This window comes from Anomalospiza imberbis, chromosome 4 (genome assembly GCF_031753505.1).
Source record: "Anomalospiza imberbis isolate Cuckoo-Finch-1a 21T00152 chromosome 4, ASM3175350v1, whole genome shotgun sequence".
NCBI classification, from domain to species: domain Eukaryota; kingdom Metazoa; phylum Chordata; class Aves; order Passeriformes; family Viduidae; genus Anomalospiza; species Anomalospiza imberbis.
In genome coordinates, this window is record NC_089684.1 from 39094197 (window position 1) to 39121574 (window position 27378).

A 27378-nucleotide genomic window follows, 5' to 3' on the forward strand; every position below is an offset into this window, starting at 1 on the left:
AGGAATGCTTTACCCACAGGCTTTTCAGATGAAGTGCAGAGCACTGTGAAGTGTTCCCATCTCACTGCAATGTTGGCGTCCAGCAAAGCACTGAGCAAAGGCTCAGCTGGAAGCACCTGAGTGAGCCTCTGCTGTCAGAGAAGGATCCTGCAGGAGGTGGGCCCTGGGGAAGCACCTGGGGAGCAGCTTTCCCAGGAAAGCCAAGCACTCGCTGTCAGGCACGCGCCAGCCCCAGTACTGACCCTGCTTTGCAGTCAGGCTGTTCCTGGAACAGCCAGCGATCCATCTCTCCAGGCCTCCTCTGCCAGCACCACTCCAGCTCGGAAAACATCAAATCTGGAAAATGGTTTAAAACTGCATATTTCCTTTCAACCGGCCCTGTTGTTGTTCTGCTTGTTTGGGGGCAGAAGCAGGAAGGGTCATTACATGGTGGAAAAGCAAAAAAACACATTTCCATGGGCAATTGCTATATTAATATGTATCACTTTACATACAGAGTACATCTACATATGGAACCTATTATTACTGAGGAAATGTGTTTTTAATGAGGAAGACTTAACAATACTTAAGAGAGAAAATGTTCAAACCAATGTTAATTTGCAGCAGAAGTAACAAAATATTTTAATAAAAAACAGTAACAAGAACTGGCCTTCCTATCCAGGATCAGCCCACTCCTATGTTCACACCTTGAGAACAGAATTCGACTTCCACGGCTCTTCCAATCTTTGCAAACCTCCTAAAATTGAAATCTAGACTCTGACTGAAGGACTTTTAAGAGCGAGAACTGCTTCAGCTCTACACAGAGGCAGAGATAGCTCATTATATTTCCCTTTTCCAGATCTCTGGAAGCATTTTTTCCCACTCCACTTCTTTTTACCAAGCCTGTGCCTCCCTTCCCTTCCTAGCCCCCAAACTCATCCAAAAATAAAGAAAAAGGGATTTTTAGGTAATACAATCAGTTCTGTATAAATGTAACTAAATATATTCTCAGTTGCTGAGCACTCTTTCCTTTCCCTCTCCCTGCATGCTGGGATTAATTAAGCTTTCCTTAAATGTTGTATATGAATTAAGAATAAACAAACAGCAAAAAGCCCCTCATTATTTTTAAAGGAAAAAAAATCTGGTGCTAAAAAGCCCTGGCAGGCTAAATATTAGTACAATAAAACTGCTGGATTTCAATTGGTAAAAATAAAGTGACTAGAAGTTCTGTGTTTGAAAAATGAGAGACATTAAAGAAAGACTGTTCCTGTAGGAAACAGACACTTTCTTTCAAGAATCATCTCAAACCTAAGGATGAATTATTAGTACCAACTATAAACCTCAAAATAGACTCTTCCTGTTATCATAATGCAAATATTAATGCGTATTTGCTATTACTGCTAAACGTTATCAGCGTTGTTCCAACTCACAGGGAACAACCTGTTCCGTGCAGATCCTGACTGGGCTAGGACTGGACTTGGTTTATCATTTTAACACCAGGATCATTGTTTTGTTCACCTTGGGAAACCACAGCAGGAGCAATGATCACAAGGGAATCCTGCACGGGTCTCTGCACTGGCTCTGCTGGGAAAGCCTGGAGAGCTCCAGGGCTGTCAGATGAGGAGAGCAGCTCCTGTGCTTCAGGGAGTTGTCACTGGTCATGGCTCTCACCACCACGTTAACTGACCCCTTTATTTACTTTATTTAGTTAGCTTAAGCCCTTTTTTAATAGACTGTACTGACTTCCACTGTACAGTACAGGTTCGGAACAGCACAGAAACCAGCACCAGCCATTCCCAAGTGGCTTGATGCAACCTCCTAGGAACATCCCTCAGGGAACAGGTCCCAGAACAAATGGGCAGCCACAAAACACCCATCTGTAATAAAGTCCTACAGATATTTTGAGTGTAGCTCCTCATTTTGAATCTGCACATGGAAAAGCCACTTCATATATGGTGAGCAATAAGGTGAATTGTCATTTGTTCTGCCCCTCATGTTGCACACAGACACCACTGAACACAACATGGAATGTCAAGTCTTATGTAATGAGACAATCCAACAATTCATCCTATCTCCCAGCAAGTCCAGGACTGTCTCCAACCAAATGTATACTGGAAGAAGAGAGATTTATTACCACAGTTCCTTAATGCTATATTTTATATTTAGCAAGTTTTCCTATCATGCTCCATATGGTACTTTCACCCAGCACAACAAGCCCACCTGGATTTCCACCACCTGCCCAACTCAGTGGGTCATTCATTGCTGATGCTCTGTCTCTGTGACAAACTTCTAGAGGCGAAGCTGCTATTGAAAAAAATTTGGCAATAATCTCTTTTCCTGCTCCAAAAACACGTAAGAGTGGCAGAGTTGTTCTTAAAGGTGAGGCTGTTTTTTCACATGCTGACATTAGCATTGAGGACACACTGAGTCTTTCAAAGTGCTGATTAAAAGCAGATTCCTCCGGCCAGTGCTCCTCACACATGCCTCTCATCAGAAATCTGTAAAAAGCAATACTGAAAAGTCCTGGTGATATTTAGAATGGCTTAGCCTGGGACTAAGTGACACTGAAAACACACCTTCACTTTGATGCCATTAACATGCAAGGGGTTTTCTTGGATATGGAAAAATCATTTATACTAAAAAAAAAAAAAAATTCTGGAATGGTTTGAGTTGGAAGGGATCTTAAAGATTGTCTTGTTCTAATGACCCTGTCATGAGCAGGGACACTTTTTACCAGACCAGGCTGCTCAGAGCCCAATCCAATCTTGCCTTGAACACTTCCAGGGATGGGGCAGCCACAACTTCTCTGGGTAACCTGTGCCAGGGCCTCACCACCCTTTTCTTCCATGTGTCTAATCTCCACCTTACAAGTTATTTATTAAATCCTTTGCACGTGCAGAAGTGAAGGAAGCTGACTGCTTTAATTCACATCTAGTACTCAGGTAATGAAAATACTTTGGTTTGAAATGCCTACAAAAAAGTAGTACACCTCCAAGATGAATTTCTGAAAATACTTAATATTCAAGAAATAATTAAACGTATGATAAAAGCTCCTCCATGACTGCATAAGTAAGAAAGGAGACACACACATATATATACACACATTTACACATTTGTAAAGAAAGGGTAAAACAAGTAGGATACAAATCTCAGATGAGCAGCACCTGAGTGATAATACTATCAATTAATTTCTAAAAAGTCTCTAACAAAAGTTGAAATCTTTTTCCATCACATGAGAGAGATGTTTTGGCTGTATTTATACATCATCCTGAGTAAACTGGTTGAACTGCAAAACCAGAACACTATGTAAGAATAATGAAAGGAATGAAAAATACTTCTGCCTGGGCCTGACATTTATCAATATAAAATAGCCACTTTTGCCATTGTTTGAAGTAAGGGAAGCAATTAAAGTGCACAAGACCATTTTGATACCAGCACCCTATTTCCTGCACATGTTGGTAACCCAGGGGCTCCCCCTCCCTCCTTTGGTGCTGTTCATTAACTCTCCACAATAAACACCATCCTTCCATACCACACGTTTGAGAGCACTCCGAAACTGGGAGATTGGGCAACAGCACTGCTCTATGCAAAACCAGCCAAGTCCAGTCAGGAAACAGATTAATTTGAAAGCCTTAATTAATGACTGAACATTTATACAGCCAAGATTTATGAGTTACAAGGAAGTAAGTCCAAAACATAACACTCCCTCCCTCATGCAAGCCCTCTCTTTAATGGTAAACAACTAGCCTAGGGTAAGATATTGTCTCAGTGCTCCAGTTCCCTTTCTTATTCCAACTTCCAAGCACTGACAGAAGACAAATTAATTTCAAACTTTTTTATTTTTTTCCCTGGTCCTCTATAAATATTGTTACTAATAAACATGGTTTAATGAAGACTAACTATAGATTATTTTAATAAATAAATCAATTTTTTTTTAGCTCATAGGTGCAAGGATAGTACATAACAAAGAAGAGGAAAAAACACAATACTTTTTGTATGGGTAAGTTCATAACTTTTATTTTCTTGTGAAGAAAATCATAAACAAGAAGAGAAAGGTCTTTATACATATAACTATATGCAAAAAACCTCCTAAAATCCCCCCAAACCCCAGATTTGTCAGCTTACTTCACAAATACTTTTGCAAATTTAGTAGCAACAAATATTAGAAATGAAGAGTAAGTTTTCAGTTTTTAACATTTTGACTATATTCCATATTCCACTCCTGAGAGCTGTCATCTCATTATTATGAACTCTTGCTATTTGAATATTAAAACAAGACTGCCAGCAACACTTCTTTGGAAGACCTCAGGCCTTAAACTAGGAAAGTCAAAAATCAAGAAAGGTTTTGTTCTCTCTTGTTTACACTAAACTGCCACACTCATTTTCTTGCCTTGCAAATTCTGTTACGCTAACAAAGGAGCACAGTTTGGTTCCCTGACCCTTGGTTTATATAGCACAGGAATACCCAGAAACCACCACAGCAATGGCAAGATCCCATTAAATGAGGAGACTGTGATGAGCCCTCCAGCCATACTTTGCAGTCCCCAAAGCCCCTCTTCTCCAGGTACACAGCCACGACCGCCACTTACACTGGTAACCAGAAAAACAAGTGGCACGTGGCTTTTGGGTTTGGGGTGCGTGTTTTCTGCCTGCTTGTGGCAGTGATGAACAGTCAAGCTCCTGTCCTTGCACGTCATGGGAAAAATCCCCAACAATCCATCCTGCTGGCTCCTGCTCTTTGGTCCCTCATCCCTGGCTGAACAACAAAACCCATGTGGTGGAAGGGAAATCAGCTGCTGAAGAGACTGAGCAGAAAAAGATCTCCTTATACAGACTCACAAATACTCACAAACACAGAGTCTGAGCTATGAGTTGGGTACAATTTTTTTTAACCCCTCTTCATTGGTCTGTCACTGAATGAGAGCTTCACTGGAGCAGTTCTGGAACAAGACAAAGTTGGTTTATTCCAGTGAAAAGTGGACAAGAGGACAAAACAGAGGACAAATTGCTGCCCTCCCCTTCTTTTCACTCAAACGGTGTGTTTCACTGTGCAATGTTAATGTAATAGTAATTTTCTAGTTTTATCACAAATTCACTTTGTTTGCTAGGAAATGAAGTAACAAACATTACGTCTGTAAGATGCCAATTACTTTGAGAAAATCATTCCCACCCCCAACTTCCCAAAATAAGAAAATAAACCATCAAACAAAACCCAAAGCAGCTCTTTTAAACTGGACAAAATACTCTTGGCTCTCCTTCACTGACAATGGGGATGTCAAGACCAATTAGCACTTGTAGTCATCTTGGGGTTTGCTCTGTTTTCTCCCACTGCAAGTGGTCAGGCCAGATCCGATGGCCCCCTTCTATACACGCAGTGCCATGGACAAATTACAGAAGACTAGGACCTGAAAGGCTTTTTCCCTACCCAGCTATCCTTGACATTTTCATTACTCAAAGACAGGAAACAAAAGGCCTAAGCTGAGAACTAGGTGATAGTTTGAAAAAAAGTTTAATTAAAAAGTAAAACAGACCATGGAATTGCTTCGAACATAGCTAATAATTTGCTGCAGAGTTGTTATTGTGCTGCTTCCATCTGCCAATAGCCTTTTAATCCTTTTGCCAAAGGCAATCCAAAGCTTTTCCATATGTATGTAATGGTAACCATAAAAGATAACTTGGAAATAACAACTTCCAACTTCTGCTGTGCAAAAATCTGAGCTACATCAGTGTTTGTGCCCATCAGTTTTCCAGCAAAGCTCTGGAAAACAGAAGTTACATGGCAAGAATTGAAACTGCCCCATTTGACAATGTAGGTTTGGCTGCAAGATTCCCTGTTCTCACATTCAGCATCAGTGACTATCTTAATTACCAACAACTTCTCAAATGGTTTCAGAATTAACACTGAGAAGCTGAATCTCACCAAAAAGCCACCAGCTCCAACAATGCCACTGCTAAAGTTCGTGGATAGAAAAAAAGAAATGGAACAAAAGCAGACATTTCCACTATTCTATCCCCAAAAAATCTCACTTAGAAAAAAAATTTGCACATAATCAAAATCGCCTCGAAAGGAATATAGCAGAGTGCATTTTCAAACTCAAATAACTTTATGGGATGACAAGTGCATAAGCCTGTGCCTTATACACATTTTTAGGGACAGGAAGTATCATATCAAATCACAGTCAAAAAGTTAAGGAAGAAACAAAAAAAACTCTCCCACTCCAAATGTTTTATCAATAATAATCATCCCTCAGAAAATAAACTCAAAATTCACTTTACACAAGTGAAATATCATTTCTATCATGAGAGAAAGCAATGGAAGCTGAATACTTGGTGCATGTACTACACAATGGTAGTTTTACCAGTGAGAGCATTTAGGCTTGAAATTAGGTACATTTATTGTTCAAGAAATTCAGAGCCTATTGTGATTTGATTTTATTAGATATTATTATTCATTATTAGGTTCCAAATTTTTGCAACAGAAACAATGACTTTTTGCAGATGACTGCCAAAAGCAAACATCCTATTTTCCCTGCACACAAAGATACCAATATATGTTCAAACATTTTAATTCACACACACAGCCCCAGCTCTCCAATCTTTGCAGTTCAGTGAAGTGTAAACAGTCAGTGTTGTCATTAAAATAACATGTTCTTCATTCACAGCAACAATAGCCAGGTAGATTAACAGGCTTTTACACCTGGGCCCTATTATTCCTCTGCCATTCATTAACATTTCTTCTACCATGACAGCAATTGAACTGGCACAGTCCCAGAAACACAAGTAGGTCAGCACAAGGTGTTCCTCTGGATGCTTTCATCTGGTATAAACATCCTGAATTAGCCTTCAGGTACTACATCTAAATATTCCTAGTGCTAATTAAGATCACAATCAGAACTATTTCAGATCTCACTGACCAAGTACAACCCGTAGTTTTGGAGGGCTGATTCTATTAAGGATGGAAGGTAATTTCACTGCAGAAGTGGGAGCCTTCTGCAGCTCTCCTGGCCAAGCTGATGCTGGACATCATGCCTCGGTACTACCTCCGTGAAATCACAGAATCACATAACGGCCTGGGCTGGAGGAGATCCTAAAGAACATCTCTTTCCAACCCCACCATCCTAGGTTGCTCAGAGTCCCAACCAGCCTGGCCTTGGACACTTCCAGGGATAGGGCAGCCACAGCTTCCCTGGCCAACCTGTGCCAGGGCCTCACCACCCTCAGAGGGAACAATTTCTTCATAATAATCTAATCCAAACTTATTTTCTCTCAGTTTGAAGCCATTCCCCCTTGTCCCGTCACTACAAGCCCTGCAAACAGTCCTTCTTCCTTCTTGCATGGTCCCTTCAAGTACTGGAAGGACATAATTAGGTAACCCCAAAGCTTTCTCTTCTCCAGGCTGAACAATCCCAATTCCCTCAGCTTTTCTTCATAGGAAAGGTGCTCCATCCCTCTAATCAACTTGGTGACCCTCCTCTTAATGCAGCATATCCACGGGAAAAATGAATATACATGTAAAGAAAGAGAAATTGAACACTGAGGACAGTCAGACATTGCATACTATTAAAATTAATCATAACAGGAACTTAAGCAAGTCAGACACTTGCTAATCTTAAGGGCATGAGAAATAGCAATAAATATGTAAGAATATTTACTTTCCCCCCCTACCCCAGTTTACCAAAAAAGTTGATACAAATCAATGAAATGAGAAAACTTTAGACACACCTTTTACTACTGCTCTAAGACATACTCAGTATTTACAGCAACTTGTGTAGGTTGAGAGGATGTGGCCCTGAAGTTGTCACATAAGAGTAGAGAACCAGGAATAAGTTTCTCTGAACTGCAGTAACTTTTTGGTGATTTTCTCCAATTTGTACTCCTTGTCTTATACTCTAGGACTAGAGTTGAGACAAACTCCAAGCAGCAAGTTCACTCCCAACCACATACCCATGACACATCATAACTTATGATATCAAGTGCCAGCACTACAGGTTTAAATCAGAAAAACAGGTCAGTGTGAGGAAAAAAGCACTTTTAATTTTTTTTTCTTTTCCTTTTTTTGAACATAAAAGCCAATTCTTCAACTCTGAACTGATCTAAGCATTTGTATTACACCAATGAAAGTACTTCAAAAGGCAGAAATAAGCCAACACTTTCAATTCCTTCCTGATCACTGCAAATGCAATTTTCACTCTGAACTTACATACCCCCACTTGTGATCACTGCTATACTAAGAGCATGTGCTTTAAGAATTTGAAGAATAATCCCCACTGTCTGATTAAAAAGAATTAAATTAAAAGTTTCTAGAAATAACTCACAGGCAAAAAATAAAACTCAAAGAAAACAATAGCACTAGGCTAAAGAGACATATTTTTTCCTTCAGGAACGAATTCCCATCTGCTTTTAAGGAGCAACATGTTTTTTCATTGCTGGGAATTACAGCCAAGCCCAGGACAATAAAGCAGCAAAGCCAGAGGCAAGAGGAGAGGGCAAGTGAAGCTGGCTGACAAATGCTGGGCCTAGGGTCCTCTTTTATAAGCCTGTGTGACAGTGGCAGCTCAGGAGTGCTCTGCTGTGCTGGCAGCATGCACCCCTCTGCCACCCTCAGCAACTGGGAGCTCCTGGTTACTCTGCCATGGGTGAAGTTGTGGGAAAATGGGAAGGAAAAGACAGGAAAGGAGGCAAACAGCACAGTAGGTGCTGCTGGCAAAGCCATGCATCTCCCCTGGCCTCAGCTGGTGTGGTGAAACTATAGTTGGTTTGTGCAAGCTCAAGGGAAGGGAGCTTGCTCCTGACACAGGTGATGCTCCTACTGATGTTCTTTCTCCAGACACTGGACACAACAAAAAACAACCCTGCAAAAGTAAACACAAGAGTGCTCACTTACAGAACCTTAAAAGGACAGTTAATGAAGAAAAACATATTGAAATCAGCTGTAAAGTTCCTGCAGCTGAACTGTTTTGGCGTTTAAAGAATCAAAATATCAGCTCTTTGGGCTTTATGGGGAAAAAATAAATCTGGTTTGAGAAGCAAACAAAATTTCCTACCTCAGCACTGGTTGCTGCTCATTCAAATTCCCTCTGGCTTTTTTCCCCAAGTTCCTCTGAGGATCACTGTTCTTTGAGTTACTTAGGAAGCAGTTTCGCCTGTGTCCTCCTGAGCTGTTAATGGGTCTGACCTTTTCGGAAACACTAATGTCCCTTCAGCCAGATGCATTAAATCTCCTCTGCTTGATTAAACTATTAGCAAATCATTATCTCACTGAAGGAGAAAATGTTCTTTCCCAGATAAGCTTGCCATGCATAAATTCCAGAGCCAATACTCCCCTCTACACCAAACCTTATGTTTGGCATAAATGTGCTGATCGCCAGCCATGCTCTACACCCTCACTAGGTCAGAGCACACAGCACTTTATCAGTCCTCAGCTGAGACACAACACGATGAAAATCCACCCATTGCGGGCAACACCTCTGAAAAATGGGCGACAGGAACCAGATCTTCCTGAAGTGTGTGAAAAGAGCAGGGAGAGGCAGAGTAATGCCCCCAAGTCCTGCTTTCAGCACTGCCATGCCAGTGCCAGTCCCAGACATCCCCAGGTGCTCACACTGCCCTCATTCCTAGTGTGCCCAAGCACATTCCGCAGATAGGAGCCTCCTGCGAGACAGCAGAAGGCAAAATCCCATGGGAAGTCCTGCGTAGTTACTTATTTCCTTTCCAGTGATTCATCTCGTTTATCCCAAACACTAACATCTGGAAAACATTCCCAATGCCAGGTATTTCCTCACCTTCCAGACACCTGTGCCAAACACATCCTTAGCACTGATAAATGTGTGTAGGAAGGAGGTGATCCCATGCTACTCATATTGGATGAAGGCTGAGACTTTTCCTCATCCACCCACACAAAAATGTTCACTTTTCAATGAGTGATATAAATTAACAGATCCTCTGTACCAGTCCAAGAGAAATATCAGAGGTTAATCTGAGGCCTTAATCTTGCTACATTTCAATCTGATGGCATTCCTCACCTTGAAAATCACATTTCATTGTAATACTTCAGGCTACTATATAGGATTGAACCTACTGGCCTTTAATAATGTTAAGCAGAAAGCCTTTCCCTTAAGTCTGGAAGATCTTTTCCTTCATGTACAGCTAGATGTAAAAAAGATAAAACATCCTTATCTTTTGAATGCCCATTTTTTCCCTATATCTAAACCCTCTCTCTCCTTTACTGTACATGTTCTTTACTAAACAGACAAATCTTTCCCCAGTCTCTTAAAAGGGTCTTTACCCTCCTGTGCACCGATGGTGGAACACATCCTCATCCCTTTTGTATTTAATATCTTCCTCGGTACAAAACAGAGGATTTTGGAGAGGTTTGGTTGTTTGGGGGTGTTTTTAAATAAAGTTACTAGTTTATATATGTCAATATCTGGTAAACAAGAACAAGCATGTTTTGGAATACATATTTTAAGAGTCAAAGACTTGAGTTGATTTCAGCTAGTTTGCTGCTGCACAGATCTTTTTGGCATCACATCTGCTCTTATTTCAGCCAGAGCAAACGTTCAACAGTTTGCTTTTCTTCCCTTTCATTTTCTGGGCTCCCATTGAGAGTTATTGCAAAGTGAGAAAGATATTTTTTACATTAACTGTTCCACTTCGATTCAGAACCAGTGAAAGATTTACAGGTTCCAAGATTCCCGCTCTACTCTTGTGTCCTGTAAGCATGGAAACTGATAATACTATAGAAACCACGCCAGCCTTGGCTTTCACCATGACATGCTTTCCACCAATTTAAAAGCAGTCAGTCCCATTATCTTACTTTTATAAGCACGCTCGTCTGAAGAATATTGTCATCATACCCAGATTATTTATTTTTTTATTACTTCCAACCAACTTTAAACTCAAAACAATTCAACACTTGATTTCAATTTCTGCCTAAAACCTCCCTCTCTGCCTTTTAAATTGTAACAAAAACTTCATCTGACTGCGGCTCAGACAATAAAAGAATAGCTCTCATTCTGCTGGATTTATTTTCCTTTTTATCACCTACTTTCTGGAACAAAATATTTCTCCAGTGGGGAAAAACTCTCTTTATCCCTTGCTTGTCTAACTCCAAACTGAAAAATGGAGCACCTGAGTTTGTGGAAAGCCCATCTTTCATAAGGATAGCTGGCTGTGGCAGCACCATGAAAACAAGGGAATGAGACCCAAAGAATTCACACTGCTTGTACTTTAAAACATTGCTTTTAAATACTTCTGTGGTCAGATCTCTAATCATACCTACATCAGTGGGAAATGAAGCAGATAAAACTTCTCAGCATGAAGTACAAAGTGAAATTGCTCTAGGAAAAGCTGTGATCAAACTGAACAACCTCAGAGTGAAGACATTCTAATTATATAAAACCATTTAAAAATTATCAGTTTTATAAAAGTTGGACCTCCTGCAATTTGGCCCAAAATAAAATGCAGTAACCCTAAAGAAGAGCCCAAGTACTGCTGCAGAGCACTACTTCAGAAAGAGTCTGGAAATGAAGATTGCATTAAAATTCCAGTATTTCCAGAAAGCTGAGGATTTCTTCAACCTAAAAGTTAACTGTACAGATATTGCTCATCTAATGTCTTTTTTTTAATTAAACTTCACTGACACATGAGAGAAGAAAACTGTAATTCACCCTCATAAATTACCTTCCACCTTCCCTCACATGAAACAGTGGGAAGTAATCACCCTATTTTGCTATCTTGATGTATCTTTAAAGGTAGTCATTAAGAGAAACGTACATCCAGCAGGTGAACAAAGATAACTGGTCATAAGCGATGACAGGCAAAAATACACAAGTATCTGATCTGAAAAGGGGCCAAGCTGGAAGCCAGATGCACACTGAACTATCCACTTTCCTGGCTGTTTATTCAGCTCATGTCAGGATGATTCAACGCATCTTTACACACAGCTCCCTATTCATACAGCATCTTCTAGTCACAAAACCAGGCATTTTCCATTTCTTTCTCTGAACAAAGGCGAGAACAGTGGAATGAGAACTTGCCATTCAGCAGCGGAAACTATTTGTAAAGCTGGGAAGCTGGAGACACTGGGAAGAAAAGGCTTTAATGAAACTGGCCACTGTGTGTGCCAACTATCAAGACTTTATATATTCTTCCAAGGAACCCTGACTGAGGCTTTTTCTGTATTTATTCTTTACATCCCAGTTATTATAATACTTCACATGAAGCAAAAAAACAAAATTTGTGAGAAATGCCATATTAGAAACAGGCAGCTTTTTTTTCCCCTTGCAACCAGGCTATAGCTGCACTCAATGCCCCATTACCTTATTTTTGGTTCTGTACAAAGCCAGCACTACGACATTTGTGACTCGTTATCAGAGCAATGGAATTCACCACTAGCTTTTCAGCTGATCCGGATCCAAAGGAAATCCCCATATGCTTGGAATTTCTAAAATACAAGCACTGCAGTTGTTGCCTGGTAAGGCAACAGTTACCATATGCAACAGAGGAGATGTTTATATTTATGTTTTTGGAGGCTTGTAACTGAGCCAGAGGCAGATAAATTTTCCCAAGTTGTGTCACTGTCCCTCAGATATAAACATAACACTGTTACAGGTCACTACTCCAAAATGTGGAAGCAGTCGAGCTGTGACAGTCTTCCAGACCAACACTTAAGCATGAAATCCTTTTTACTGTTGCCTTTTTTTCCATTGTGAGAGCCCACATTCTGGGCAGAAAGATGTGCTACACAAACCAGCTCTGCTCACTACACAGTGTCCAATCATTCATTCATTCCCAGAGTGCAGTTTGCCCTGTGCTGTGGAGGAGGAACAGCCCTGTGCTGTTTGGCTTTGGTGTCTGCTGTGACACAGCTTCCCAAAATGAACCCACAGCACACATAGCAGTGCCCACACCATCCAGAAGTTATGAGTAGGCAGCACGGCGTTTTACAGGCTACCAGCATCTAAGTGACAGCTAAAAGAGAAGTGTGGCCTGGGAGTACCACCAGTCCTTTGAGAAGGGCCTACAAGCAATCACACAAATCCTCCACAACCACCCAAGTCAAAAGTTTAGCTTATTTCCCTGCCCTTATAAACAGCACACAGAGAGATGGGGAGCCAAGGCAAGCACACCACGTTTTCCACTCTGCTATGGAAAAAGCAGAAGGTGACTATGTAATTAGATGGTGTGATAATGCAGACACTAGGGCTGGCTACAGAAAGGTGGAAATTCTGGTATTCCATACCTTTCAAGAGCTCAACCTGGCAACCTTATTAACATTCTTTGAATTTTTGAATAAATATAATTACTCTCAATTAAAATGAGGAAAGAATGAAATATCCTTTCATGAGACACTGACATGAATAATATTCAGGAGCAGAATGGTGACCACTAATGTACTGATACTTATTATAACTGCCAGACAGCAGCATATGAGAAAGTTTCTCCTTCTGCCCAGGACAGGAAATAGTTGTCTGACATCCACTGTCAGAAGCTAAGTAATAGCAACAAGCTATAACAGTAAGTGCTGCTGTGAAATCTTGATTATATGGAATAGGAAAATACAAGCTTCAAAGTGACTCCTTTGCAACTCCCCTGCATTGTTTCTTACTTACATCTCTCCTCTCTCCTCCTGAGGCTCTCAGTCACAATCCTGCACTCAAAAGATTCCCAGAGATGTGGAGGAACTGTTTGGGAAGTCTGGGAGAGCTTGCCTCCACCTCCCTCCAGTCCTGGCAGCACATCCTTAATGAGGCTGCCTGCAACTGTATGAAGGCTCAACCTGAAAGAGACCCCCGCCCCCAGCACCACACCTCTGATAGGGACCTTGAAGTAAAAAAGTCCTAGCCTGCAGAAACACAGGAATATCTGAAATATTCTCTTTCATAATTCCTATGAGCACTCCAAGAAAGCTCAAGAGACATTTGAGTTCAATTTTAAACACCATTCATGCACCGACTCCAGGAAGTTTTACCTCTGCTCCCGAGTACTTCTGTGTGCGCTCCACGAGCTCGGCCAAGCAGACTTCATCACTGACTGGCATGGACTGGAAATGAAGCCTGAAGATTTCCTTGCGAGTGGCTGCATCTGGCAGTGGTACATAGATAATTCTGTCTATTCGCCCCGGCCTCAGCAGGGCCTGCAATGAAAGCATCACAGCAAAAGTTACAGCACATCAAGAAAGTAAAAAAAAATACAACTCAAAACCAACACCACCACCAAATAACCAACAGTTTAAACAAAAGCATGAACCTGCACAAGAAAAGTAGTAAGGCTACTCAGCTTGTGAAATACCAGTTTACGGAAAAAAGGAATCATAGAGGAACCACAGTCATTTTCCTAACACAATACTTCTAGACTTGTTGCAAGGTGTGCTGGAATGTTAGGACTTGGCAGAAGGACACATCCCAAGTTCAGATCTTCCACCAAGACAACAAGCAGAGAAAAGAAGGGTTTTGTTGGCGTGAGTTTTGCATTTTGGATCCACGTTGCTTTAACCCACATTATTAGAGCTGCATATGCTTACAGACAAGCAGATTACTCTGATGAGGTTTTTTATGCAAAATAAGGTAACAGCAGAGAGAGGCCAGTGATGCACAGCTCCATGCACATGTGTTTGGCCTTGCACTTTGGGTGTTCAGGGTTACTCAGTTTATGTTGGGGATGGGAGGGTGGCACAGCAAACAGAGACAAAAAACCTAAGACGGGACAATGCCCATAAAGGGCAGCATGAAGGGTTCAGACTGGATGGGAGGAAAACATTTCTAGAAGAGAAGCACAGCCTCGGGGCAGGTTATTGGGGAGGCTGTGGAAACTGTGCCCTTGGGGGTTTTATGGCTCAGCAGAAAGTGCCATGTGTGCAGGAGGGGACCGCTGGGCCTCTGGAAGCTCCCTTCAAACATCTTTCTGGACAGGGTCAAAAAGTAAACTTTATCTATATATAAAACAATTATATCCAATATAGAGGAGAAGCCAAGCTCTTAAATTTATGAGAAGGGAGGAAGCTCATTTCCCTATGTTTATAAAAAATCTCCAAGATTTCTGAAAACCATCTACGGTAAAAAAAGTAAAAACCCTCCAACATTTCTCACTTGACATCTGGAAAAAAGAAAAGCAAAATACAATAATCCCACGTGCTGCAAATGCACATAAATAGTATTTAAACTATTTTTTAGAAACCAAACAATGTTTATAAGATTCAGTGTGTAACCTAAATTGTTTTTATGTTATGGTTCTCCCTTGGGTAGACTAGTTTGAGTTCCAGATGACTAGAGATATTGCATGGCTGTCCTGGGCTGTCAGCCAGTAAGTCTTTTCCCAGCCTGATCATGTCAGTGAAAGTCATGCTGAAAAAATAGTAGGAAAGAGCTTTCCTTCCTGCACAGCACTGATCAAGTTAACACCCTTCCTAGAGTTTCTTTAAAAAGACTGTTGTGGTGCTTCAGAGTGGAAAAATGTATCCTGAATGTTAAGAGACATCTTGTTATTTTTAAAACAAAACATGAAAATGCTCAGCAGAAAGTGCACGGCCTTGTGGTGCTGCACGGAGCTGTGCAAGGACAGAGCAAGGCTGGGAAGCCCACAGGTCAGTACCCAGACCAGCACCCTGTCTCTGCAGTGGCCAATGCTGGATCCCTACAGAAGAGAGCAAGAAACAAGCTGTTCACTGATATTTGCTCAGCAGACTGTGCTGTTTTCCACTCCTGATGAACTCACCCAAGAACTCAGCTCACTGACAATATCTTGACCAGTGTTTAATTCAGTGTCTAAATTGTCTGTTTGTGTGAGAATGTTGCCATTTTTTGCCAACACACTTGAAAGAGAAATTTGCATTTTCAAGACTAGGCCTGGGGGAGTGGAATTAAATTGCAATTGTGTTCTGAGTGCTCTTAAGGAAATGCCCATAGCTAATTCTATTATTTAGAAGAAACAAGAAATGTTCACGTGAGTACGGTGGTGCCTCTTTCAAAACAAGGCAGGTTTCATCAGGACACCCAGATAATTATAACATCTTCTAGAGCCAGCTTAACTTCCCACTGATGAATGACCAGGGCTGTGGTGCAGGTGGGACAGGGAAAACGCTCAGTGCCAATCAGCTGGGAGCAAGCACTCCATTGCCTGGCTCTCAGTTCCAAGACACAAAAAGCACAACTGCAGACAGAACACAGTGAACATACTTTTTTCTGGTCAGTGACTAAAATCTGTGTTTCCTCCAGTTTGTCCCCAGTGCTTTGTGTTTTACTTATGTTGATAGTTGAAGGCCCAAGTTTTAAGCATGTTATCATTACTTTTTTGCTACAATCAGGCCCAGGGACCTTATCCAAGGCGACCAGATGCGCTGGGAACTGTACAAAAAAAGCACGTCGGTTGCAGCAGTGCACACTGGCTATATCAACACAGACAAAAAGGAGAGAAAATATTCTATAACCTCAGCTTGAGACGAGAGTCAGACTCCCTCCAGCCCCTGGAGACAAAAGCAGATTGAACTGAGAGGTGGTCTCCACCAGCCCTCCCGACATGGTGATCCTGGGAGACCCAGGGCACAGCCTGACTGCTCCAGGCTCTGCTGCCATCACCTTGGCCCCTTGGCAAGCCACCAGTCTCTCCCTCTCCATGCTCCTAAGGAGCTAAAATCAGCAGGAGAGTGTGAGGAAGGGGCCTGCTTTGACCTATCCAGTGTTCCTGGAGGAAAAAGGCCCAGTGAGGGGCTGTGGGTGGCTGCAGAGCTTCTCTGCTGCTGGCTGCTCAGAACACAACAGCAAGATGAGGCCTCTCCTATTTGCAGGACATCACACTGCCCTCCCAGGCTTTTCAACTCTGCACACTTCTCACAGAGATGCTTTTCCTTTCTGGACAAAATAATTCAGAATTCTGAACCAAACTGCATGCAGAGGCTGGCAAGTAAGGGAACAAGACATCCCTCATAATATTTTTGCTCACTGGAGAGAAGTGAACTCTTCTGGGTTGCTTAGGGAAGCCTGCTGGGGCATGTGCTCTGGGCACCTGCAGCACTTCAAGTCCAAGGTCCAGGTGATGCCAACCAGCAGGGCTAAGTTGGATGGGTGCTGGCACCACCTTTCTCCTCAACACCATTTTTTGTACAGACCCAGAAGCTTCTGCTTTTCTCAGTGGGATGTTGTGTGATCCAGCCTTCACCAAAGTAGGGCTTTGGACATGGCTGCTCCAAGCACACTATCACTTTCACAGGCCATTCCAGAAGATAGAGCTTCAATCTTGCAACGTGCACTTTGAAAATGGGGAGAAGAGTGATAAGGACAGCAAGGTGACTGCCCTGGGCTGGGTGCAATGGCATTAGGGGGTGACCCACCGACTAGGCACGAAGATGGATCCACATTGGTGAGTGGGAGGACGAGGGATTCAGCAGGAGCAGGCAGTGGCTCAGCTGAGCAGGAGCAGAGGCAGGAGGGGGAGGGTGAAGAGTTGAAGCGGGGCTGCAGGCCTGGGCACATGCAGCTGCCGGGAGCGCAAGATGAACTGCTCGCAACTGGAAGATGCAAACCCCATCTGGGGTGAGCAGCACACAGGAGGTGGGAAGTTGATGGGGCCAAAATTAATTGATGTGTGCAAAGAGCTACATGACTCACTGATGTTGAGATGCGAGGGCTGCATGATTTACCTCGACCAGGAAGGGCACAAAATTAAGTAATTAGTGTTTTGGTAGAAACCAGAATACTTCAAACCCAGAATACTCTATACCACTGAGCAATTCTTCTGCAGATTTATGTGATTTTTTTTTTGTTGTTGTTACCACAACAGTTATGAAAGGGGTCTAAGTGCTCATGCAATTGAAAGGTTATGAGTGGTACACAGATAGAATGTTCCTCTGGGGAAGACTAGGAAAGTAGGATAATTCTCTTGTAATACAGAGTATCATCAACAGCAAAACCATACTTTAAGGAGAAACTGCTCCCCTTTCAGAAAGAAATATTTAATTTTGCTATAACTAATATGGAGTATTTCCTCAAAATACATAATTGGAAAAGATAGCTGGGTCAAAAACGTGTATTTTCTGTGCAATTATGAAGACAATTATTTCAGGAAAGAAAACATTAATAGGTAAAGCCTGGAAAACATTTGTGGTTCCTGTTAAGAACAGACCAGATTTAACCTTAGGGCTTTGCTAATTTTCCTCCTCCCCTTTCCCTTTTTTTTTTTTAAAGCATCTACCTTTAGTTAGCTTTGTCAAAGGATACAAAAGCATTCTAAAATCACATATTGTAATAAAAACTCACACATTAACTGTGCGAGAGGGTAACCTAACTTCAGCAAAAATACAACTTAAAAACTCCCAAGCAGTAAATGGCATATTGAGGTGAGTAAGAGAAAGCAAATCAGTTCAGGAGGTAGAGAAGTTCATCTGGAGAATCAGTGTTACTGCATGTTCTTTGCTGCAATCGATCTCCACAAGTAGGAAGAGATTTTTATACTAAATTTGTTTCCTTTCAATCAAATACATTGCTTTTAATGCAAAACCTAAAAAATGCAACTAAAAGTTTAATTTTGCCTCTGGAGTCCATTGGGATTAGACCACTGATGAAAATGAGAGGTCTGGGAAAAGTTCCTTTGTAACTCAATCCTTCCAATTTAGATTAACAATTGCTGTTTATGAACTGTGGTCGGGGCTCCTACTTACATGGACTCCTCAATACAAGAGATGCTCTATATCATGTAACCTTATTGGGTAATGCAAATTTTTTTTTTTTTTTTTTTTTTTTTTACTTTCACCATTACAGTATTTGAACATTGCCAAGTAATTTTGAAGAAACAGAATCATAGAATAGAGAATGGCCTGGGTTGGAAGGGACCTTAAAGATCATCCAGTTCTAACACCTCTGCCATAGGCAAGGACACCTTCCACTAGACCAGGTTGCTCCAAGTCCCATCCAGCCTGGCTTGGAAAACATCCAGGGATGGGGAATCCACAGCTTCTCTGGGAAGCCTGTGCCAGGGCCTCACTACCCCATCACAGCCTTCCTGCAGCCTGTGCAAGCAGTAGCTGTTTGTGAGATGTCTTCCATGGTTTCGCCCACATGTCAGGACAGATGCGTTGCAAGTGTGGGAAGTGTTAAGGCCTTCTTGTGCCATCATTTACCTCTGGCAGGAGTGAAGGCAGCTCCCATCAAGGTGCTTCCCCTACGCTTTTGAGGCTCACCTCAATGCCTGATATTTTCGTTCTCACTCTGTGCCAGAGCAGGTCATGATCCCAGCCCAACAGATCAGGAAGCACCTGGCATTTTAGGATCTTTGAAAGTTTCAAGTACAGGAAGCTCATTCATCCTGTTTGAGAGATTACTGGAGGCCTTTTTGCAACCATGGATTAATTAACAAAATTAACACAAGGTGCTGAAGGAAAAAGACACATGGGAGTATTACCACTAAGGACTTAAAAACCATAGTCCAGTGGAGAGCTAGATTTTATTCTCCCACAAGGTTTTTACTCCTGCTCCATCTAGCACAAGCTGCTTCAGGAGGCAACCCCAAATTCCTCTGCTCCAGATGACACGCTTATTCACTGTGTCACAAGGCTGGAGTCTTGTAATTACAGGCTCCCGAGTCAAGCAATACTGCTTTGTTCCTGCCAAGAGCCCCTTTCCTCACACTCTTCAACCTCCCCACCTTCTTCCTTCTGTGCCAACATCTGTCACCACCATCAGCACGTGCCAACATCTCTAACCAGTTCCCCTCTTTGATGACTTTTTTTCCTGGTCACCACCCTTGTACATCAGATTACTCTCTGCTGCCATTACACAATATCTGCTACTCCTCTCAGGGTGAAGCACTTAGGTTCCGTAACCTACAGTGCATCCACTACTTCATAAAATGCATTTGCTAAGAGAATTTTACCAAATATTATTAGAAACCAGCTCCTAGAAAATGCTGCAGTCCTCTATGCAAAGGCTTCGCTTTCCACAAAGATTTATAAAAGCCAGGCTGCACAGCCACTCCATGGTGTCAGTCTTGCTCAAGACCCGGAGCGTTGTGCAAGCTGACAAGAAAGGACATGATAGTTTGACAGCAGGTGTTCAGCGGGAACATGCTACTGAGCGGCAGCAGCGTGGCAGGAACCCTCTGCTCAGGCTTTCAGCAGGAGCACGAATTAAAGGCAGGGAGCAAACATGTGCTTCGATACACTGGCAAACAGCAAACCAATTCCAACTGGGAGACAGCTGAGATGATCCCGGTTCAAAGCAAGATGAAGCGATACAGAGAGCGAACCACCTCCAAAATAAGAACATGATCTGTCTGTCAGATGCCCCTGCCTGTGTAGCAGCTATTCCCTCTGCTTATCCTCCAGGTATATATCTTCCCTATAATCTTTTCTCTTCAACCTCTAATTCATACCTGTTTCCAGTTTGTCACATTAACAGAGGGAAACTTCTCCATATAATTCCATGTGTCCTCTGGAACTGTTCTCTTTGCTGGCTACCTACAGGAACTAACACCTTCAGCCAGCACTACAGATCAGTCTCTTAGCTATTATAGCAAAACAGTCTACCCTACAGTGTGCAGGAAAACCGCAAAATCATCCTCCTTACAAAATGAAACCTGGGGAAAGAACTGCCTTGAATCAAGTGGAACCACTGACATCATCTACTGGAACAACAAGCCCTGCTTCTGCATGTTTCACAGCACCCAGTCATGTGCACTAAGGGTGGTGATTTAAAACAGATACAAGTGTAACTTCAATAACTACAAATAGGCAGTGCTTGAAGTGCTTCAAGAAAGCAAAAATTTCCAGAGTTGATGCAAAAGCATATCAAACCTCAAAAAACTCTAAGGAAGGCCAGGCTTGGCTTTCCAAACCTGCACAAAGCTTTTTGCCACAAAATGTTCTCTTTTTCTTAATCAGACTAACAGCAGTGCCCTGACCACTGCACATCACCATCCTGCCACTGGCAGAATTTGATTGATACAGCCAATTCATGGGGAATCATGGAGAAAGGAGACTTGAGGAGACTTGTTCTGTTGCAATGACACCGTGCAAACACAACTGTGAGGAACAATGTGCTCCTTGGCCCATGCAGACAATACCAGGGCACGTTTTTATGTAGTTTTGTTCAGATAGGATTAAAATATCTCAAGAAACTGAATTTCAACCACTTCTCTTGGCAAAAACATTTACAGGCAGATACACTGCAGCTGCAGAACCAGTACCTCCGAGCTTTTTTTCTCCATCTGATATTTCAAAAAGTTAAATCGGCCAGTTGGCACAAATCACTGCAGTGCTCATTGGGAGCCAAGCTTTGCCCGGGCCTCCTTCTATAGAAGTCTAAACCTGTCAGAAACACGGCCAGTTTTCAATGCAGTAAATGCAGTGCAAACCTAAGCAACCATGCAGTTACAAATCCAGTTTGGCACCCCAGAAATTCAGCTCCAAATTATGTGTGTTCAAACCCACTGAGGCACCGCCAGGGAATCAGGCTCTCAATCCCCCCTGCTTTGTCAATATGGCCTCAGAAAAAGCAATTTATTCTTCATAATCTGCCCATACCTTCAGGACACTCAACCACACACTTCCTTTGCAAAGGGGGTGTCAGACACAAGGTTTTGTCCTCCCCCCATGTCCAGTCTGAGCAGTCTTAGCATAATGGCACAGAGGATGTCCCAATTTCCAGCTGTTTTCCTGCAATTTTAGCAAGGAGCAGGAGTGATCTAGTCCTTTGCCACTTTCTGGGTCTCACAGTGAGGTTTTAATGTGGAGAAGACACTGGAAGATGCCCACTCCATGCAGCCTTTTCTCCCCTGTTTCTAATAAAATGATTTTTAGTAAAGTTAAAATTAAGTGAAGGGGAAGAAAAAAAATCTATCATCAGCTAATAAACAACATAACACACCCTCTTCAGTGTATGTTTACATAAGAGAGTCCTCCATGCTCCTGTCTAAGAGGTGCAAAACCTCAGGAATGTCAGCTCTTTTCTTCCTTTCCCTTTTTTTTTTTTTTTTTTTTTTTGTGGTGGGGAGTGGGGGTTTAATGAAAGAACCCCTTTAGAAAAAGATAACAATTACATGTAATGGAACCTGGAACCAGACTCTTGGCAATTAATCACCCAGGAGCCGTTGCAATCCTGCAGGCTGTTTCTGACAGATTTTGAGAGCTTTACAGGAATCACTGGGATAAGATGTGCCTGGGCTGGCTTCTGACAGGGACCAATCATGTACAAAGTGTATTGTTGGTTTTGAGTTTTGTACTTTTTTTTCATTTGTATATTCATACACACACACAAATATATCTATATCTACATATATATCTACACACATACACACAGATGTGTGCACCCATATCTACATTTCTACGGGAGTCTTTCTTTACATACATGGAACAACTGCAGAAATCATTTGTTGGCCCAGAGGCAAAAAAGAAAGGGGAAAAAAAAAAAAAAGCCTTTTCTTCCTCTCAGCAAAGTAGAGCTATCCATCACTTAACAGAGATACTTCCTGTTTTCAAGCAGTTGGGAAGGCATGACTTCCAACCCAAATACTTGGCTTGGCAAACCATTCCTGTGTTGACAGATGCTTTTATAACCACTTCATTCCACCTGAAGTTTCAGTATAAAAGGAGGTGGTTTTCATTGCTGGGTTTTTTTACCTTTTTTTTTTTTTTTCTGAAGGGGGAGAAAGGAAAAGCAGAAAGGAGAGGAAAGAGAAGGAAAAGGAAGGAAAATACCACAATTATAACAGCTGGATGACAGAGGTTAGCATAGCTCTGACAGATGTTACCATGTAACCTCAAAATGACATGTTAGAGAAAAAACAAACTACCGAACCTGTTCCTTGTAGGAAAGAGAATTTTGAACTCCTGCCAAAATAGCACAATTCTCCTCAGAAGCTTTTGAACACTGCAACAATGATCTACCACAAAATACATTCTTTTCCATACATAAGCTTTACCTTTATATTACCAGTGCTTTGACTGATTAAATTACCAGCATGGGATAAGATGTTTTTCTGAGAGACAACTTAGCTTCAAATGACAAAAACTGACAGCAGGTCAGCTCCATGAGGACCTGCCTTGTAGCAGCTTTTCATCTCCTACTTTCTGTTTTTCTAGGATTCATCCACAGGACATGCTCTGAACACTTCTCGAGGCCACATACTTCAGTGTATGACAAGAAGTTAAACTGTGCTGCAGACAAGAAGATGTATTTCTAAAGCAGCATGATCAATTTTAAATAACCTTTTGTCATATCAGTTTTGCTATTCCTTACACCTGGTTACTTCAGTGACTACCCTACCACAAAGTTCTTCATGACTTTTCCTGGCTTGTGACCAAACTTTACAGATCTGTCTGACAAACGACAGATAGACAAACTACAGATAAACAAAGTGCAAAAGAAATATTCCTGGAACAAACCAGATATGTGAAAGCAGCTGCTTCTAAAGAAAGAAATCAGCAGAGAGGTAGGCAACATCAAGGAAACAATTCAGAAACAGTTTCAAAAGGAAATCAATGACTTTCCATCATTACTGCCAGCACTGTGGCTGAAAAAAAAAATTCTGGTTTTCATTATTTGAAAGATCTTATTTTACTACTGTGGTTCTGGAAGACCATTTTAAGTAATAAAGTAGATACCAGTCATAATAACTGTAAGCTAAAGGAGAAGTCATTCAACTCAGAGAATAAAGCCACTAAAAAAATATCACTCATTTGCACTTGAACACCAAGGTGATTATGCCTTTTACAAACCCATCTTGAGGCCTATATTCCAAACAAACAGGGAGTGAAAAAAAAACAAATGCTGGTTTAAACCCCTCTCCTTGGGAGAAGCAGCCCTCTTGCCCTTTCACAGCTAACACATACCAGGTACAATGCAGGTACCAAACCCATTTGAGACCGACTAAGGCAAACTTGGGAACACCTGGCAACCTTGGGGAAAGATCCAAGGGGTCTTTCTCCCTGCCAAGGGCATAGCTGGTAGCTAGGCGGAGCCTGCTGAGCAGAACAAACAGCACAGGATGCCTCTGTTCATAGGATGCCAACCATGCTTTTGATAAGGGAGTAAACAGAATACACACTATGGGTTTTAACTCACTACCTGGTAGTGGAAGAATTGCAGAATGGTTGGGCTGGAAAGGACCTTAAAGATCATCTTTTTTCATCTCCTCTGCTATGGGTACATGCCTGAACACCAATGAAGCCCTTTTCTTCGTTCAAAAGGTGCATTCTTAACCCATGTTTAAGTTATAAATTGAGGAGAAAAAGAGAAACATGTGGTTAAGAAGCCTCTAACCAGTACCTGCAAAGTGATGCTCACACAGTGAAGCACTATTTGACATTAGAACATCTAGCAGCAGAGAGGCAACATGAGTCTTTAAGCAGTTAAAGAACTTTCTTTGACTGATGAGCAAAAATACTTTGGTAATAGCCTTATGTGGTCACTGAGGCTGCTGTTGGTGCCACAGAGCAGGTGACATGGTTCCAGTGACAGAGAAAGAGTGTGTAACACTGAAGAACTGCACGCCTGACTCCAGAGTCCCAGATAGCTGCATGCCAGGATATTAATGCAGTCAAGACAAGGCTAATTAAGAACAGCAGTGCACTGGCTGGGTCAGAAGCCAAGACACTCTGCCTGGAGAAAAGGCCCCACAGACATGCCTCCTCTTATTAGTGCAAGCAGACAATCACTGACTTCCTCCACCCGGATGCAGGAAGACAACCTGGTGGTTTTCTCCCTCATACCGGCAGAAACCACTTTGTGTGTTGATCTTGGAGTCTTGTGGGTGGTGCAGAGTTTACATAAAATACTGAGCTCACTGCAGCTGCCAGCTGTGACAGAGAGAGCTGCAACTCTGGGGTTAAAATACGTTCTTTCAGCTCATCAGGACTGCAGCAGGACTGATAAAAGTCCTGAAATCATTCTGCAGGTCTGCCAAGCGTTTATAGCCCCTAGCAGACGTGAAATATTAGAGGAAAGCATTTGTTGCCACTGAACTCTCATTTTTCCCTATGCTGCCAAGAGTTCCATCAAACAAATGCAGGACCCTGCTGATTGTTGTCCATCTGGCTTTCTCGTTGACTGTCCCCCACTTTGTGAAGCCACCTGTGATGTTCTGGCTCTAAGCACTTTCCAATAGAGGAATTGTTTTGGTCAGTCCCTTTCACATGTTATACAGTCAGCCTGAAGGCATTCCTGCCATGGCAGACAGTCTGGCATCAGATCTGGCTTCATTCTTACCACATATCCTAGATATTTCCATCTTCATTTCTGGATAATTTAGGAGATTAAGTCTTGTTCAACTCCCTGATGAATCTCAGTATTTGTTATAAATTCATTCCATTTAATACCTACTATTTCCCCAAGGCATTTAATTTCAAAAGCTTTTAGATGTCTGTCTGAACCTTTGGTGGATTTCCAGCTTTCACATGCAACTGTTAAGGTGGAAACAGAATTTCAGTGGAAGACTCCTACATCAGTTTTAAATTGTGGATTATCAACACCTACATCTTCTTTATGCTGGTCAAATACAGCTGCTGCCTCATTGATGCATTGCACTATTTCCTTCTGGACATCCTGCCCATCCTCATCTTACTGCCATGCAAAGTGGATGCCTGGTCAGCATCTTGCTTCTTTTTGCATTGCATTATCAGAGCTGAAAATTACTGTGGTTCTCATTAAGTCTTTTTGACTTTTAACTCACCTTCTCTTTTTTCTTTTCTTTCCCTCCCCCTTTCTTTTGCCTGTGTCTTCTGGAAAACAACCCAGCTGTGGTTTTTGTTAAGTAACATAATGTATGTCCTACCTGAGTTACCCTTTTTATCTCCCACTTTTTCCCAATGAAATGAACAGTGGCTCCAAACAGCAGGAGCAAAAGATTGCACCTCTACTTGTCTGCATGAATGAGTATTCATCCAGTCAAGCTATACTTCAATCAACAAAGCTGCACCTTGCCCTAAAGCCTCAATGAATTTATCTTAATATACCCAGTCATTTCAAGATGCTACAGTACCAGTCCTGATGGAGAGATTAAAATACCTCTAAAATCTAGATTGTACTATCTAGATTTTAAAACACTGGGGAAGGTGCTTCAAAGAAGGATTTAGTTGAGCTACAGTCATGATTAAATTTGGTCAGCATATGACCTTCTGTTCTACTGAACTTAAACTCATTCCTTTATCCTGCCTGAAACACCACAGGAAAAGACTTTTCCAGCAACAAAAAAAAAAAGCACAGAATCATATTAATTACTACAGCAGCTCAGGCCATCCTTAAATTCTGCTCTTTTTTTTTTTTTTGGGTTTTTTTTTTCCTCCTTAATTACACTTTTCTAACAACTAAAAATTCAGTTACTGTTACCTTCTTTTTTTTTTTTTTATCATTTTCTGTATCATATTCATTTACAGCTCTCCCTTTGTGTTGCTCTTCCCTCTCTGCTGTGAGCTTTATGATGGTCTACTTACAGCTTATTTCTTTGCCTAGATTTAGAGATCATTGCTCTACTCAGCTGTTTAATATTATCATTGCTTATTTCCTTCTCTTCTTGTTGAAAATGTTTAGTTTATTACTCTGAGGAAGTCTCCTGAGGTGTAAGCTATGCTGGCAAAGTGTTTTCCTATCACCTTTTTAACACTTGTTCATGCTCCTTTCATACAGTCAGCAGCATATCTCATTTCAGACTGCATTTACTTGTAGTATAATTCACAGAAATTGGGTTTTCCCCCTGAAAGGGTCTGTTTGAACGGTTAATTTGCATAATTTCAACAACTCTTACATATATAAACCAACTATGATTTATTAGTTCTTGGCTGTCTGGAAAGCTGCGTTCATGTGCCAGCTATGAAGCTGTCAGGCAGAAAGGCCCAAAAGAAGCCACACTGCTCTCCTGAGGTGAATTTTTTCCTTCAGCTACACTTTCTTGTCAAGTGTTGAGGGAGGTTTACTCCCCTTCAGTTTACAGGTATCCAAATTGGTGAGAGCTTCCTAAGTGAACAAGCCTCTTCTCCTTACAGAATTCAGATTTTGGAAGCCATAATCAATTCCAAAGCATAAAGAAATTCTTGCCATAACCCGAGCTGTGCATTTTGTCAGCTAATACAGTAAACAGCTTGTTACATTCCCATCCTGTTGCCAGTGTCACAGAATCCCCCTCTTCAGCACCTGGGAACTGCAACATATTAGATAAAATACTCGATTGTTTCATTATTTAAAAGAAACGTTGTGTTTTTCCTACCGAATCCCAGTGGTAAGTTATTGCAACGTGGAAACAGGAAATATCTTCATTGTTCATGCTAAGGTCTTCCCGGAATTTAGCAGCGTTTGATCCTGAAAGCTTAAGTGACTTGCCAGGGAGTCACCTTGAACCACCAGCTTTATCTTGGGCTCTAATCACTGTTCAGAGGAAGAATCAAACCGTAGTCAATTTAACATAACTATCTGGTTACTC

At 41.7% G+C, this 27378-nt stretch overlaps 1 protein-coding gene across 3 annotated transcripts in view; it reads right to left on the minus strand.

Annotated features, from left to right (window-relative positions):
- The window catches only part of AFG2A (AFG2 AAA ATPase homolog A), a 162931-nt gene that overhangs the window by 18770 nt on the left and 116783 nt on the right, over window positions 1-27378 (minus strand). For 2 of the 3 annotated variants that reach the window (XR_010998324.1, XM_068187932.1), the window contains one exon: window positions 13952-14116. Coding sequence is in view for 2 of the 3 variants with exons in the window: in XM_068187932.1 (XP_068044033.1) it covers window positions 13952-14116 (165 nt within the window). In the remaining variant the exon portion in view is untranslated. Of the gene's footprint in view, window positions 1-13951; window positions 14117-27378 lie in introns of those variants that run through there. The other variant, XM_068187934.1, reaches the window with a different exon arrangement.